This window comes from Lepus europaeus, chromosome 3 (assembly GCF_033115175.1).
Source record: "Lepus europaeus isolate LE1 chromosome 3, mLepTim1.pri, whole genome shotgun sequence".
Taxonomy (NCBI): Eukaryota; Metazoa; Chordata; class Mammalia; order Lagomorpha; family Leporidae; genus Lepus; species Lepus europaeus.
This window is the reverse complement of record NC_084829.1, coordinates 161,265,422-161,281,018: the sequence shown is the minus strand read 5'-3', so window position 1 is coordinate 161,281,018 and position 15,597 is coordinate 161,265,422. Positions and strand designations below refer to the sequence as shown.

The following is a 15,597-nucleotide window of genomic DNA, read 5'->3' as shown; positions in this document are numbered from 1 at the left end:
CTGTCTCTCCTGGTCCTGCCCACATCTGTATTGAGATGATTCTCAGAACAGCAAGTAGACCGGGAGGAGTCACAACACGTAACTCTCGCTGCTTGCCCATTTTCTGCACATCAGTAATGAGTCCGGATCGTTCAGCGGGTGTGAGGTCAGAATTCTCCCCTTCCCACCCTGAAGTTCCCCACCTTTGGTATTTGAGACACGAGGTCAACCTGGGACCGAGGGCTCCCCCAGGGGATCCCCCCAGCAATCCCTGGGCTCTGCCCTGCACCCCGCCTTTCCCTGCCGCCTTCTCTTCGCGGTCTCAGCGGGGCGCCTGTTCCTGGGTTCCCTGCAGTGTCCCGGCTCCCAGCACGCCATCTCAGCTTTGGCCATAGGGTGGCAGCACGTTCGCACAGACCAGGAGGCTCGTTCTCTCTCAGTGTGTAGGGCCTACTCAGGAAGTAGAGAACTCAAAGCAGCAGCCACGTTAGAACCAGGAGTTCGCAGAGAGGGGTGCGGCCACCACACACGAACTCATTTCAATCAATGCACCCCGGCCCGATGCTGCTGCGGCCAGGCCCTTCCTCCACAGCAGCTCTGGCCAGCCTGGACAAGGCCCACTTGGACCAGGCTCTCCCAGGCGCACGTCATTGCCAGGTGGAGGGCCGCTTCTCTGGGCCCCAGGGAATCATGGAGTTGAGTCCAAGTCTCTGGGGGCCGTGACAGTACTTCATTTCTTTCTTTTTTTTTAAATTAATTTATTTATTTGAAAGAGTTACACGGAGAGAGGAGATGGGGTGGGGGAGAGAGAGAGAGAGAGAGAGAGAGAGAGAATCTTCCATTTGCTGGTTCACTCCCCAGTTGGCAGCAACGGCCAGAGCTGGGCCAATCTGAAGCCAGGAGCCAGGAACGTCTTCTGGGTCTCCTATATGGGTGCAGGGGCCCAAGGACTTGGGCCATCTTCTACTGCTTTCCCAGGCTATAGCAGGGAGCTGGATCGGAAGTGGAGCAGCTGGGACTCAAACGTGCGCCCATATGGGATGCCAGCACTGCAGGCAGCAGCTTTACCCGCTACACCACAGCGCTGGCCCCAGTACTTGATTTCTTGGTTGTTCCACGCTAGCAAGGCACAAGTTTATTGCAAAAACCCTGTTGAAAGCCATGCTTGCAAAACTGGAGGGCTGTATTGTTTGTGACAGGGGAGCAGCCAGGGGTGTGTCCCTCTGTGTAGGGCACTTCCTCCGCAGGTCTGTGGACTCCCTGTCTCAGCTCTGCAAAGGCAAGCGAGCAGGTGTTCACCAAGGGAGAGATACAGCGTGTAAAACCAGCGCAGCAGCCGCACTTCCCTCTGATGTAAATTAGAAAAGGAGCCGGAATAATTCGTGCTTAGTCTATCGGTTGCTTTTTTTTTAATTACTCTTAAAAGTAGGTGAAGGGGCTTTTTTTTTTCTAGTGAAATTATACACTGTGACACCAGCTTAGAAAACAATTTTGCAATGTTATGGGAAGCCATGAAATGTTTACATAACTTCTGGGAACTGAGATTTAAGAAAATATTCAGGAATAAGAATGAACTGTGAACATTCTTATGCTGGAAGCATGAGCAGAGGCCAGTGAGCACGTGGGCAGGGACTCCATGGACCAGGTTCAAGGTCAAGGACATCACCTCTGGGAGCATCAGTAGAACAGGGGTGATAAAGACGCCAGTGGAATACACCACGTCACGAACTTGTGCCTGAAAAGGTTAATTCTCTCCTTTTATTGCAGTAAGGTATGCACAAACTAGACCTTACTATTTTAATCACTTTGAAGGGTACAGAAAGTCACAGCACATTCACAACGCTGTGCAACCATCACCTTCCAGAACATTCTCATTCCACCAGGAAACATGCCCGTCACAAGCATCCTAATTACAAAGACCAGAGCATTCCATCATATGTCCTTATACTGCAGTCATGGGTAAAAAAAACCAGAATCTGATTGGTGCAATATAATACAGGTAGTAAAGGAAGCATATAAAGGCTGGAAAAGATTTAATAAAAAAGGGGGGTAGCAATTGTATTTCTTAAACTTATCTCCATATTAAAAATTGTTTATGGTTTTAAAAGAGGAAAAGGTAAACAAATAAATAACAAAATCCAGACCACCGCAAAGAAACCCAGATTGTTCAAGCCAGGTCTCGGGAACACAGAGTCTTAAATGTTCATGCTTTCAAGGCCACAGAGTCCCAGCAGTCTTAGGGACTGATTCCTGGCGTCATCCAACTGCACAGACACGCAGGACATCTATCATTGCTGCCCTGTTGTTCTGGAAGTTTCCTTGTGAACGCGTCTAAGCCGCTTCTCTCGTCTTTTCGGACACAGGGACCTATGGGGCTGGCCTTCTCAAGGAAGCGCAGTTGCCTGTGATTGAGAACAAGGTGTGCAATCGCTTCGAGTATCTGAATGGAAGAGTCAGGTCAACGGAGCTGTGTGCTGGGCACCTGGCAGGCGGCACGGACAGCTGCCAGGTAAGCCGGCTCTGGGCACCCAAGCTGGTCTCACGCTGGCCTGTGTGGGCCCCAGACAGTGTGTCCCAAAGCAGCAAATTCAAGGCTGCTCAGTACTGCTCAGAAGCCCTGCAGGTCCCTGGGTGCTCTAAGGTGGTTTCTCTGGCTTTGAGTTCCAGGGGTGGCTACCTACCTCCTGGGAGCGTGCAGGTGGGGAGGGACTGAGATAGGGACCTTTGCAGTAAAGAAAGGGGGTAGGGTACAGGACAGAGACCCACTGCACCCACTTTGCAATCTTGCCCAAGCCGACCTTGGCTCCAAAAAACCCCAGGCAGGAGGTGGGGGACAAGTGTGCAGGAGGCCCTCTCCCCCGGGGGGAGCTGCATGGTGGGGTTCCCCTGAATACACACTGCTGATGACTTAAACACCACAGTGCTCGCACAATATGGCACTAAGTCCCTTTCTGGTTTCAAACGCTGAGGAAACCCACTGGCATCCCTTAGCAGCAGGCTGGCAGCTCGAGCCTCACATGGAGTTCTTCTCCCCGCCTCCCCACCCCATGCAGGGTGACAGCGGTGGGCCTCTGGTTTGCTTCGAGAAAGACAAATACATCCTACAAGGAGTCACCTCCTGGGGTCTTGGCTGTGCGCGTCCCAATAAGCCTGGCGTCTATGTTCGTGTCTCAAGGTTTGTTGATTGGATTGAAAGAACAATGAGAAATAATTAATTGGATGGGAGACCGGTGGTGAAGCATCAAGCTCCCCAGAGGCTGGAGCCCGCGTAGGGGATCTGGTGTCCTGGAAGTAGGCGACAGGAATCGAGGCACCGCACTTACCTGTCACCTGCCGCCAGCTCAGTATTGTATGTGTGTGGCTAAAGGATTCCTGCCATGGACTGCTGGATTCTGGAATAAGGCAACACAGCTGTGCCACTGATGGTCAATAAACACTGTACTCACTTGATTGAGCTCATTTGCTGGGGTGTCCCTCCATAACTCGGTTCTTCATTCAACTTTCCAACTTTGAGCAGACTGGAGGGAGTTAGCTCATGTGCATAAGGACTAGGAAGTCTGCGAGAGAAGAGACCTGGGAAGTCACCCGTGCTTCTCCCCATCCATCAGCTACACATGGCCCAACACGACTCCTTTTATTTATTCATCCAAAGATTTACTTATTTATTTGAAAGGCAGAGAGAGAGAGAGAGAGAGAGAGAGAGAGGTCTTCCATCTGCTGCTTCACTCTCCAGATGGCTTACAATGGCCACGGCTCCGGGTCTCACACATGAGTGGCAGGGGCCCAAGGACTTGGACCACCTTCCACTGGTTTCCCAGGTGCATCACCAGGGAGCTGGATAGGAAGTGGAACAGCTGGGATTGGAACCGGTGCTTAAGTGGGATGGCGGCAACACAGGCAGCTGCTTAAGCCATGGCACCCCAGCACCAGCCCCCCAACACAGGTTTCTAATGTCTTTCCTTTCGGCTCGGAGATGAATGTCTACAAAGCTGCCCTATGTGTGGGGCGTCGGGACACGTGCGATTCTGGGGACTGAAGTCTGTTCCGATGACTCCACTGTAGCCCAGCACAGGGGACTGCAGCAGGGTCGTGTGTCACGGAGTGGAGTGTGTAAAGGCGTGTGTAATGTGTGTAAAGGCGTGTGACGCTGAGAGTCTGCATGTTATCTGGGTCACGTCTGGGTCCAGGAGCCACAGGAGGAGCCTGCAGAAGTCAAACGAGGCACTCCGGGAGGCGGCTGCTTGTTTTCCGTCTCTAATTGGCTGCCGTTTGGAAACAGCACACGGTGCCCGCTGTGGGGCAGCGTTCTACAGTGACGCACGCTTAGAAGAGAGACAGAGACAGAGATGATGGGTTTTCTTAACAATTTAAAATGATTTATTGTTACCCAACAAAAATATCAACTCCAAATACAGTTTCCAGGTGACAGTGGCATTGAGCAAAGTGATCTTACAGCAAAGAAATGCAGAGAGAAGCAGAAATGCAAGAGTCCGCGAAGGCAGGGCTGTCACGCCTCCACGAGCTGTATCCGACTCCCGGGTGTTCCAAGAACCCGGGAGCTTGCTCTACAGCTAGAACCCGCGGCGTGGGGGTGCTCCCTGGCTCGCCACGTGGACACCTTCTGCCTCCTTGGCCAAAGGCGCGGTGAGCCCCCACTTTGCCTGTCCACGAAGCAGCTCATTCCAAAGTTGGTGTAGGATACAGAGTCTGACAACACAGCAAGTGCAGCAGAGGAGCATGGCCCTTGGTTTCAGTTCCATCTCCAAAGCCTTAGCAACAACAACAACAAGATCCACCCCCTTCTTGTCTGTCAACTCACTACAAAGCCACTGCTTCTTGCGAGCGTGGATTTAACGGACTTTTCATTTAAATGAAGCTTTCAGCTTTCCCCTAAATGACTCAAAAGCACCAAGACTGGGTGAGAAGCGGCCATGCTTCTCACTCTTGACCATGGGCCCTGAACTCACGAGTGTAAGATACATATCCCTTTACTGTGAAAATCCTGTGGCCCCTGACCACCTAATCCATGGGTTTTGTTGTTGTTGTTTGAGCATAAAAAGACCCAAACCGAACCTGTGGCTCTCTGTGTCCACAAAAGGAGGCAAACGTATCCCACAGGATCCCAGGTCAAAACCCGAGCATAAATAGCAGAGCCAGGTCCTCCGATGGCCCCCCAGGTCTGTCCTCCTGTGTGGACTAGGACGCCGACCGTGCCCGGAACCCGACACTGCAGGGGAGCACTGCGCAGGGCGGCCGGGTGTCCTGGAGTGGCAGAATAGCCCAGGCTCCGGTCCACAGCTGAGCCATTGGCGAACAGGCCCCATCCTCCAGGAAATCTGTACAATGCCGCGCTTGGGGGCTTTGTCCTCTGAGCAGAGTCAATGAACACACGCAGGTGCAGCTTGCCCAGGCCCGTGTTCGCACATCCTGCACTCTCGATGGAGCTGTCAGGAGAATTGGGGGGCAGGGGGCTTCTCTCGTCTCGTTGACTCAATGGGTCAGGTTCCACAGCTCCGACACAAGCCGAGCCCCTGCGGCTCTTTGCTAACCCAGCCAGCTGCTAGGGAGTCCCAGAAAGGTCAACAGCATGACAAATCCTATTCCACAAACACGGACAGATATCTGGGTAGCCTGAATGTCTTCACACGGTGTCAGAGCCACTCGGCACAGCACAACACAGCAGCTGGAGGGGAGAGGCGGCTTCTGCAGGGCGCGGCTTCTCAGGACAGCGGCGTCCCCCGGCCGGGGCCTCAGAGGTGAGAGCTGCACACCTGGCTTTTCTTTTTCCGGCGACACTGGAAGGAGTGTGGGCTGACAAAGCAAAGGAGGACCCGTGAGGTCTTGGTGGGAGATGAGGCGGCTGCTGAGACCACAGCCCGCCCGCCCCCGCCCAGGACCATGGCTGCTCTTCACCAAGGCACCCGCGCCCACCTTTCTCAAAACCCCAACTCCACGAGCACAAAACGCCTGCCTGCCAGCTCTGTTGTACTTCCAGACCGTGTTCGGACGTAACTTAGTAGCACGGTGGCAGGAAGTTCCTTCTGACTCGCTACTACTGAATGCGGTTTGGAAATGAGCTACTGATGTGACACAAGGTAACAAATGCTCAGGGTCAGTCACTGGGCTCTGGGCAGTGTTTTCCCAGAGGGACAAAAACGATCATGGATCTCATGTGTCTAATTTGTAGAATCAGCCATCATACTTCTACCAGATTGTTCTTCAAGGCTGGGGGCTGGATACAGTGAATTTAGCTAACATGTCCCCTGCCCCCACCCAGCCTCTGTTCCCTGGCACCACCCAAACAACCCCCACCATGGGACAAGCAGCACAGTCTGTCTTGGCTCCGGATGCAGCAAGGCCCTGGGGTGGAGGAAGCCTCGGGAGGACTTCCCACAGTTGTGTAGCCTGTCCACCTTCTCTCTGAACTTTGTTCCACAAGTAGCAAGGTCTTTTAGTGAAACGCCCATCCTATTCCAACTTGAGGGAGTGTTCCAGGGTGACGGTTAGGTGGACGTCAGGGTGAGGAATCTGCCAAACCGGCAGAGAAATCAAATGCCTGCCTACCCGAGACTGGCCGGCTCCGTTAGCAGGCAGCCAATGAGGGCTCCGCTGGTGGTTCTGAGCGCAAAGCAGCCCTTTCTTAGGGAAGCTCTGAGGATAATTCATCAATCTCATCTTTCCAAAGAGTATCCCCAAGACAGGACAATGACAGCCACGCCCCGCCCAGCGTTCAAGGTCCGGTCAAACACTTGAGGGACCTCGGCAGCAGCTGCCAACCTTTGGGGGGGAGGTGGCACCTGATGAAGAGAGGACCCGAGAGAGGAATCTCCAGTCCCCCCGAGGGACACTGACTACTGAAGCACCCCCAGCACAAACTACAGCTGCACGAGGAAGGGCTTCGCCTCTGCACCGGGCAGCATCCACCCCGTGCCGGCATCTACAGAGCGGGAGAGCCTTCTGATCTGCTGGGTATAAAACGTGAGGACACGAGTTTCTATTGCACAGAGCATTTCTGTGTTATGTGCGGAACTGTCAATCCTATAGGAGCTTAAAATAGGCCAGCTTCTCCCCTCTTAACAATCAGCAATGGAAGAAAGAACCTGCCCCGAGACTCCCATAATTGCAGTATTTTTATAAATATTTTTGATACATTATAAATATTTAATACTTTATAAATATTTTTGATACATTAAGAGGCTCGTACTATTCATGTCCAAGTCTTTTTTAAGAAGATGGATTTCTATTTTTTAAATTAGCTGTTCAATTATTTTAGCAAGGACACAAATAATATAGGCCCACATATTCTAATTGAAAAAAAAAATCCAACAACCCCAAAGTCCACAGATTTGAAAGACATAGGTCCTTCTTTCCACACCCCCTTCCACCCCCAGAGGAGGTATAGTATTACTCTAGATATTTTACTATACATTCTTTTTATGAAATAATGTCAAGCACACAACATCAGAAATGATTTGTGTAATGCAGTTTTTTTAATTGACATAAACCTTCATGTTTATTTATTGGTTGGGTACTAACCAATAAATAAGCTGCACACTATCTACACTTGCCTCCAATATTCTCTCTCTTTTTCTCACTTTCCTGTCTTCCTATCTCTAACCACATCTCTCTTGATGTGTGTCTGTACGCACCCACCTACCTACCACCTGTCAGTTACCTTCTCAGCCAGCCACAGAGGCTGCTACGGGTTTTATTTTCCAATAAACACTATTGATTGTTCAGCCTCCCACGTCACCCCATAAAGACCACGATGCCTCCACTCTGCACAGGAATCCCCACTGAGACACGGGACCTCCCCGGCCGAGTCCCTTCCACGCTGTCGCATCACTGGTCCCTCCTCTCCAAACCAGGCGCATTCTTTTCTAGCCTTGGGTCTCCTGTGACAGGAACCTCTGACATCTCCCTTGGTGTTGCCGCTGAGACTGCGAGATGGGGGTTGAATGTTCTCCCCCTGGGTACCCCAGCTCCTCAACGCCACCCTTCCCCCAGTGTCCGCAAGCCTGGCCTCTGTTCAGCGTGCGCTGAACTCTGCACGATACCTGCCAAGGTTCTCTACGTCGTCCACTGTCTCCGGCAGGGCGATTCCCTTGGTTTCCGGAAGAAGCATCACGAGGCCACCACAGACAGACGCCAGGACACCTGCAGAAAGGAGGGGGGCGTTACGTCTGCCCCAGGAATGCAGAACGCTCGGCGGGCCCCTCCCGCCCCGCCACACCCCCTCCACATTCGTCCTCTGCCCTCCTCCTTCCTCAAACCCCAGACTCCTGGCTGGCATTCGCTCTCCTACTGATGGACAGTTCATTACCGAGATTGGTGATTGACAATTAATTATCGAGATCGGGGGCCTACAGAGCCCTGAGCACTCCAGACCCCCTTCCTGTGTCACATGGGAAGCAGAAGCCCCTGGAGAGGGGTTGCCCCACCCCACTTACCGGCACTGGCCCCGGCACTCAGCTGCGTCCTCTCCCACCTGCCCCTGGCTCCTTCCACTGTGGGACTGGTCCCCGCTTCTGCCCACTGCAGGAAGCCCTCGCCCAGGCCTGTCTGGGCCTCACTAGGGTGATCAATCCCTCTGCCCAGCATCCAGAACCTACGGGTGGGGGCATCCCACACTCTCAGTGCTCTTGTCCTCACTGGGCCTCCCCTCCAGGGACCACCCTCTCCCTCATCCTGCTCCTTGCAGCCAACATTTCTGCTACACCATCTTCGCCTGTTTTCTCTACCTCTGCACATCCTACTTGTTTGCTGGTGAGTGTTTAACACTTAGCCCTGGAAGATCAAGCCCTGATGGGTAGCGTGCGTCTGCCCATTTCTGCGGTGTAAATACTCCAGTATGGGCGCTGACACAGCGGTGCAGAGTGTGGCACAGGGAAGAGCTAAGCCCAGCAGGGCTCTTGTCTGCGGCATTTCTACAGAGATACGCACAGATTCAAGGGCAACCTCAAGACCACAGAGAACAGGAAAAAACTGCCGCCAAAAGATTAGGAGTTAATTTTGTATAATATTACTTCTGTTTTTAGACTCTAATATTTTTAAATAAAAGATTGCTTTATTTATTTGAGTGTCAGAGAGTGAGACAGACGGACATATCCCATCTGCTGGTTCACTCCCCAGATGGCTGCAATGGCCGGAGCTGAGCCAGGCTGGAAACAGGGCTTCATCTGGCTTCACGTGGGTGGCAGGAGCCCAAGGACTTGGGCCATCTTCTGCTGCTTTCCCAGGCCATTAGCAGGGAGCTGGATCAGAAGTGGAGCAGCTGTGTCTCGAACCGGCACCCATATGGGATGCCAGAATTGTAGGTGGTGACTTTACCCACTACACCACAACACCTGCCCCACATTTTTAAAGTGTTTAATAAGAGAGGCAGAGAGACAAGCAGAGAGCTCTCATCTGCTTTTTACACCCAAATGCCTGCAACAGTCGGTACTAGGCCAAAGCTGGAAGTCAGGAACGCAAGCCAGGTCTCCCATGTAAGCGGCAGGAACCCAATTATGTGAGCCATCACCTGCTGCCAGGAGCCAGAGCTGGGATCCGAACCCAGGTCCTTGATGTGGGACATGAGCTTAGTAGCCACTGGGCAGAAGGCCTGCTCCCTGTATTCTCTAATATTTAATGATGCTGACGAAATTCTTGAAAATGTAACAGTGGACTGCCACAGTACAAGCCCGGCCCAGAACACTGCTGTGGGCCACACCCTACTTCCCCCTGGTCTACACTGCTGTGGCCCCACAGCCTCCCTGCGTGCTAACCCAGATCGCACGGTGCAGCTTAGGCCCTCGGGTGGTCTGGTGTCACCCCCTTGCCCTAGGCTTCCCTGCCCATTCACCTGGTCTCCCCCATTGCTCCCGCCCCTTCCCATCTCCCTAGCCTCATTTCCCTGGGCATCTCGGTCCTTCCCCGGCCTCTGCGGGGGCTACGTTCCGATGGCTTCCCCATCCCCACCGTCAGGCCCTGCTCTCTCCTGAGCTCAGCAGCATCAGAATAAGAGGTGCCCCACACTGCCCGAGACCCACCTACAGCCCCCCACCCTCCTCCTGAGGTCCCGCGGCTCCGGGGTCCCTGGCCAGGGCCTGTGGCTCACCTGCGGTCCCACTGCGGGCCTGCCTGCCCAGCTCTCTGCTCCCACTGCTCCGGCCCTGTCGACTGTCCCAGCCTGCCCGTCTGGCCTGGGGTCTGTCTGCTGCCCCCACCCCCATCCACTTCTTAGTCCCTCTTCCTCAGTTACCACCTTCTTTTAGTTTTCCCGTAGCTAGCACAGCACCCGTGTGATTCAGCAGCATGCCTGCCACCAGAATCCTAGCAATAAAATGCAAGAGCAGCTCTGTCCACCCGGGCGTGATCCGCCACAGCTTCCCCCGCTGTCTGGACACAGAGCCAAATCGCCACATGCTGGGGGAGGCCTCCGTGATGTGGCCTGGCCGGTCCCCGTCCTCTCCCTGCAGGCCCCGCGGCGCACACTGGGCTCGGTCCACTCCTCCCGTGGCTGGGCCTGTCACTGCTTGACCGCCCACGCCCGTCCCACGCAGGGCCCACTGCTCTTCAGGCCGCAGCCTGGACAGAGCTGCTTCCTCCACACAGCGGGGTCAGGTGTCCTGGTGATGTGTTCCCACACTGGCAGGAGCCAGCGTATTCATCACGCTGTGTCGTCACCGGGGTTTGGGAAGGTTGGCTCCCTCCCCGCTGCTGCCCCAGCTCTGGCTGCGGGCTTGAGAGATTAGCTCATGTGTCTCCTGGACTGCTCTGGCCTTGCTGGACAATGGCACTCTCTTTCTTTGCTTTTTCGCCTTGGCTATGGAGTGAATACTGAGTGGTTCCTAAACCCCGTGGAACAAGGAGATGAACTTTTGTTGATTTACTGGTGTTCTGTTCCCCAGCGTGCTCAAGCCAGCTGTGCGTGGGTCAGCACACACGTCATCGTGGACTAACCTCGCTCAAATCTCAACTGCCCAGTGAAACCCCACCTGCTGAGGGGACGGAGGTGGACAGGCAGGGTGAGAGAGGGCCAAGCCGGGCCCTCCGCCGTGAGAACAGAGAGGGCGGGAAACGCAGCCCTGCTCGGAATCCCCCGCAGGGCCCTCCCAGCCACGGCGCCGCCCCTTCTCAAGCTTGGGGGCCGTGGAAGAGCCCCCACTACACCTGGAAGTAGGTTTGTGTCTCCTGCTTTGGCCTAGCACTTTGAGCATCTTAGCAAATTAAGATCTGATATTGACAAAGAACGTCGAAAAGTGCAATTGGTCTTTAGGTTCATTTTTAAACACACTGGAAACGGGTCCCCTGAGTGGCTGAGTCGGGTCCTCAATACCATAAGAGTTCCATGGGACTTGCTTTTAACTCAGAACCCAAACAAAGAAGGCTAAACTGAATCCCGACCCTTCCATATAAATCCATGAAAATCACTTAGGATTCTAAATCCTCCTATCGCCACTCTGGCTCCTCAAAACAGACACCTGGCATCCAGCAGTGAAATGGACATGATTCTGGGATTCTGCTGGTGCCGGGGTGTCGGTGAAAGCACCCCAGGGCGGCAGAGGACACGGGCTCTTACCAAAGATGATCAGCGGGAGCTCCAGCCACACGGCCGCCAGCCGGAAGAGGAGGAACGGGGCAATGATGCCCCCAAAATCACACAAACCCGAACACAGCGAGACCCCAAAGTTCCTGGAGGATAAAAAAAAAACTGTTTTAGATGACAAGCATTTCAACAGGAAAAGCAATCGAAATAGTCAGGCCTATTAAATAATAAAGGAGTGGTGCCCATACTGTTCGTTTCTATCATTTTTAGCTTTGAAAACGCCTTCCTGTCATTGTAGCCTAAGCAAAGCATCTCCACTCTGCAGCGCGTCTCAGTGCAGCCAGTGAGGATGTGTCTGGGGGTGGGGGGCAGACCCGTGTTCGCCCATCAGCAGCTCGACACCCTGCCTGCTCTGGGAGACGCAGGCACCATCTTTGTACTGGCTTCACCGTGTGGCGTGCCCAGGGGCTGTGCCCCCAGCTAAGAGGCCCACCGGCACGGCTCTGGGCACTGTTTTCATCTTGTGCTTCAAATCCCAGATGCTCTGTCCTGCATCAGGACAGGCTCAGAAAGAGACCAGAGCTTTGAGACAGGGTGGCGGCGAGGAAGGCAGACAAGTGCACTGTGGGTGTTCTGGTTCGAGCCCAGTGCCCTTCCACAAAACCTCAGCTGTGGATGGAGACCCTGACATGAGGAGGGCGTCCATCGCACAGGCAGCAGGCAGACTCCGCCCCCTTCGCTGGGAATGCAGCCCGGGGCCACACCACCACGCCAAGGAAACCATCGCAGCACGGAAGACACCTGAAACCCCTGGCTGTTCAGTTACGGAGGAGAAGCCACGAGAGCCATGTTGGAATTACCGTAATGTTGTTGGGTACAGTTCTGAATTTACCAAATAGACGATTTCAAAGGCCATGGTTATGCCTAGTCTTCCCAGGGTAGCGACTGTGGTCCTCAACCACGGTACCCCTGCAAGCACAGAAGGGTGGGAGGGAAGAGTCAGAGGCCCAAGCTCATCAACATCGCACAGAACAGTAAAATGCATCCATCAGTGTCACCCAGCCCTACGCCTTCGCTAAATTTAGGTACAAAATGACAGATCGTCCCAATATGGCCAGGCAAGTTTCAACAACAGCGATGACAAACAGGATGACAGCCAGCGCCTGAGGGTGCTAGGTGCTTCTCTGAGCAGGGCTGGGATCTAGACATACAACGTGAGGACCGTGTTGAACACCCTCCACCGTGAAGCAATGTTCTGGGCAGGGCCTCCCGAGAGTGCCTGGGCCCAGCCCTTCACTGGGAGGCAGCTTCCAGCCGTGCCCTTGGAAACCACCATCAGCACCGTCCGGAGTCCATGCGTCCCCTCGGCTTGCAGCCTCAGCGATCGTGCACAAAACAGCTGGGCCCCAGCTGACCAGGAAATCCCACGTGAGCCGACCTTGCGTTCCAGAGGAGCAACGCTTTCAGGACCAGGCCCTGGGAGGGTACCATGCGTTGGATGTGGGCTGCCTCGTCTAAAACTCAGGCCAAGGCACTGAAAGGTGCTGGGACTTTAGGGGCAATTAGGTCGCAGGGTAAAGGGGCGGGGGAGAGACCACTCCCACGGCTGGATTGAAGCTACTCTCTCAACAGGGTTAACACTCCCAGGGCCGGGTCAGTGGCCACAGGGCAGGCTGTCGGCAACCAAGGCCACCCCTCACACCTCATCTCTTCCACTTCCTAATCTGTCTTTTGTGACACAGCACGAGGCCCTCACCAGAAACCATGCAGACGCTGGCGCCATGCTCTTGGCTTTCCCAGCCTGCAGAACCGTGCACCAAACAAACCTCTGCTCTCTCCTAGATCACCCAGTCTGGCTGTTCTGCTACATCAGCAGGAAATGGGCCAAAACACAGGGGGCCGTTTGTTCTGTACGTTACGGCTCAAGCGCAGCTCACGCCCGATCTTCACCATCGCCAACCACGCTACCTCCCCCAAGTCATCACACAGAAGGAGCCACATTCTCAAACGCCAGCTGTTGGTAAGTGGTTATTTTTCATCTACTTGAAGGGGGTGGGAAGAGACAGAGAGGTGCAGAAGTGGTCATCCACTGTGAGGCCGGCCACTGAGCTGGGGTCTGCGGGCCCCTCAGCCGCAGGTAGAATGTCCCTCACAAGCAGGCTGCTGGCTGTGGCTGGGGAGCTGTCTCTAGACCGACTGGCATCTCCCCACTAACAGCTTCTTGTGCTGTACGTGTGACCTTGCGGCTTTCATCACACCTCCAGGGTGGGTGCCATCTTCCACCCAGAGCCGGCAGGGGAAGGGGCTGTGTCCCTGGGGAGAGTCGGGCCGGCTCCAGGAGACCCTGGCGATCTTGTGTGACCTTGTGGTTTTAAACCCTGCCTTCAAGTTAATTCAATCTTCCACCCAGAGCTGGCAGAGGAGGGGGCTGAGCCCCTAAGGAGACGAACAGTCTCCAGGAGACCCCTGCTATCTCCTTGAGCCCCAAGCCAATCGACACACACATGTGAAACCCCCGTCCAATGGGCACCCCCATAGGATGACCCAATGAACACACAGTAACGCCTTAAAAACCCGGGGCGCTTGCTCAGAGCCAGCGTCCCGCTCAGGCACTCCGCCTGCTCGCCTCTCGGACCAGACGCTTTCTCTGTCACCTGCCAATCAAACAAAAGTTTCTTTTCTGTCTAATAAAAGTTTCTGCCTCTTTGCAAATTGTTTCCTGGCGTTTTATTTCTATACTAAGCTGAGGAAAAGAACCCAGGAGACTCACTCTGGCAATCGCCGTCCCCACCGTGACCAGTAACACCTTGGTTGGTTCATTCCCCAAAAATGCTGTAACAGCCAGGGCCCAGGCCAAAGCGAGAAGCCCGGAGCTCCATCTGGGTCTCCCCCGTGGGTAGCAGTGGCCCAAGCACTTGGGCCGCCATGTGCTGCCTTCCAGGATGTACTAACAGGAAATGCGATCAGACGTGGGATAGCTGGGACTGAGCCAGCATCCTGATACGGGACATGAGCGTCCCGAGAGGGATCTCCACCCTCTGCGCCACAATGCCCACCCCAGTTCATCCACTGTAAAAGCGACCGTGTAAGATGGCTCTGGCTGTGGGAAGATGCCCTCCTTCCTTCCACAAGAACTACTGGGAGACACCAAAGGAATCCTATCCGATATTTAAGGGTAGGATGAGTTTGCCATTTTTACTCTAGAAAGTCAATGCTCTAAACTTCTTGCCATGAGGACATGTGACTGCATGAACGAGACCACGTCTGCCTTCCAAAACACAGCCAGGAACGCCCAGAGTCTGTCTGGCATTCGTCTTCGAACACAGAAACTTTACCTTTTATACACACGCGAATGCTCACCCCGCACCAAACCATTCTCTTAGCTTTTAGAGTAACTCCACCGTCCTGCATGTGTGTGTATGTGTGTGTATGTGTATGTGTGTGCGTGTGTGTATGTGTGTGTGTGTGTGTGTTTAGTAGAGAAGCAGACATGAGTGAAAAGTATCAGAGAGAACCAAGCTAGGCAGAGTCACTGTGTTCTCACCAGAGAATATTCAACCAATCCAGGAGAATAAGAACTCACTCATTCCAACAACTGCCCTGAAGGGCAAGCAGAAAAGGTGATTTAGGAATCCAGGTCACCGCTGGGGGCCCAGTTCACTGCATTCGGTTGCAAACTGGCCGAGGACAACCTGCGCCCCCACCCCCATGTCTCTCCAGGCAAGACCACCTGTCCCCAGGGAGTGAGGAGCCTCCGAGAGGCACTGATGCACTGGGCCACCGACTGCTGGGGCGCAGAGTGGTGGTCAGCACAGGTTCTACTTCACCAGGGCCGGGGAGGGGCACTAGGAAACGTATGTCACCCCTGTCCTTTAGCGAGCAGGTGGCTCTGGGGAAGGATGACGGAGCTGTCGCCCGGTTTCCCTGGGCCCTGGCCCCTGGCGCAGACTCCTGGGCTCTTGCCGCAGGGGAAAGACCAGCTGCCACCGTGGGAGTGAGTAGGTATCCAGGCTGGGGTCTTCTACTTTTTTTTTACATGTTTCTATTTATCATCTAGGCAGAGTTACAGAGAGAAGGAAAGACCAACA

General features: G+C 54.2%; 2 protein-coding genes across 2 annotated transcripts in view; one reads left to right on the top strand and one right to left on the bottom strand.

Moving 5' to 3' along the window:
• Positions 1-3,429, top strand: part of PLG (plasminogen) — a 49,098-nt gene extending 45,669 nt beyond the window's left edge. The window contains 2 exon segments of the mRNA XM_062187008.1: positions 2,343-2,488; positions 3,033-3,429. Coding sequence (XP_062042992.1) covers positions 2,343-2,488; positions 3,033-3,194 — 308 coding nt within the window. The 3' untranslated portion in view covers positions 3,195-3,429.
• A 2,300-nt stretch (positions 3,430-5,729) lies between these two features.
• SLC22A3 (solute carrier family 22 member 3) overlaps positions 5,730-15,597 on the bottom strand; it is a 100,854-nt gene continuing 90,986 nt past the window's right edge. Inside the window, exons 8-11 of the mRNA XM_062187778.1 lie at positions 12,370-12,478; positions 11,543-11,655; positions 8,037-8,136; positions 5,730-5,790 (exon numbers count right to left, since the gene is read on the bottom strand). Of these exons, the coding sequence (XP_062043762.1) occupies positions 5,730-5,790; positions 8,037-8,136; positions 11,543-11,655; positions 12,370-12,478 (383 nt within the window). The remainder of the gene's footprint in view (positions 5,791-8,036; positions 8,137-11,542; positions 11,656-12,369; positions 12,479-15,597) is intronic.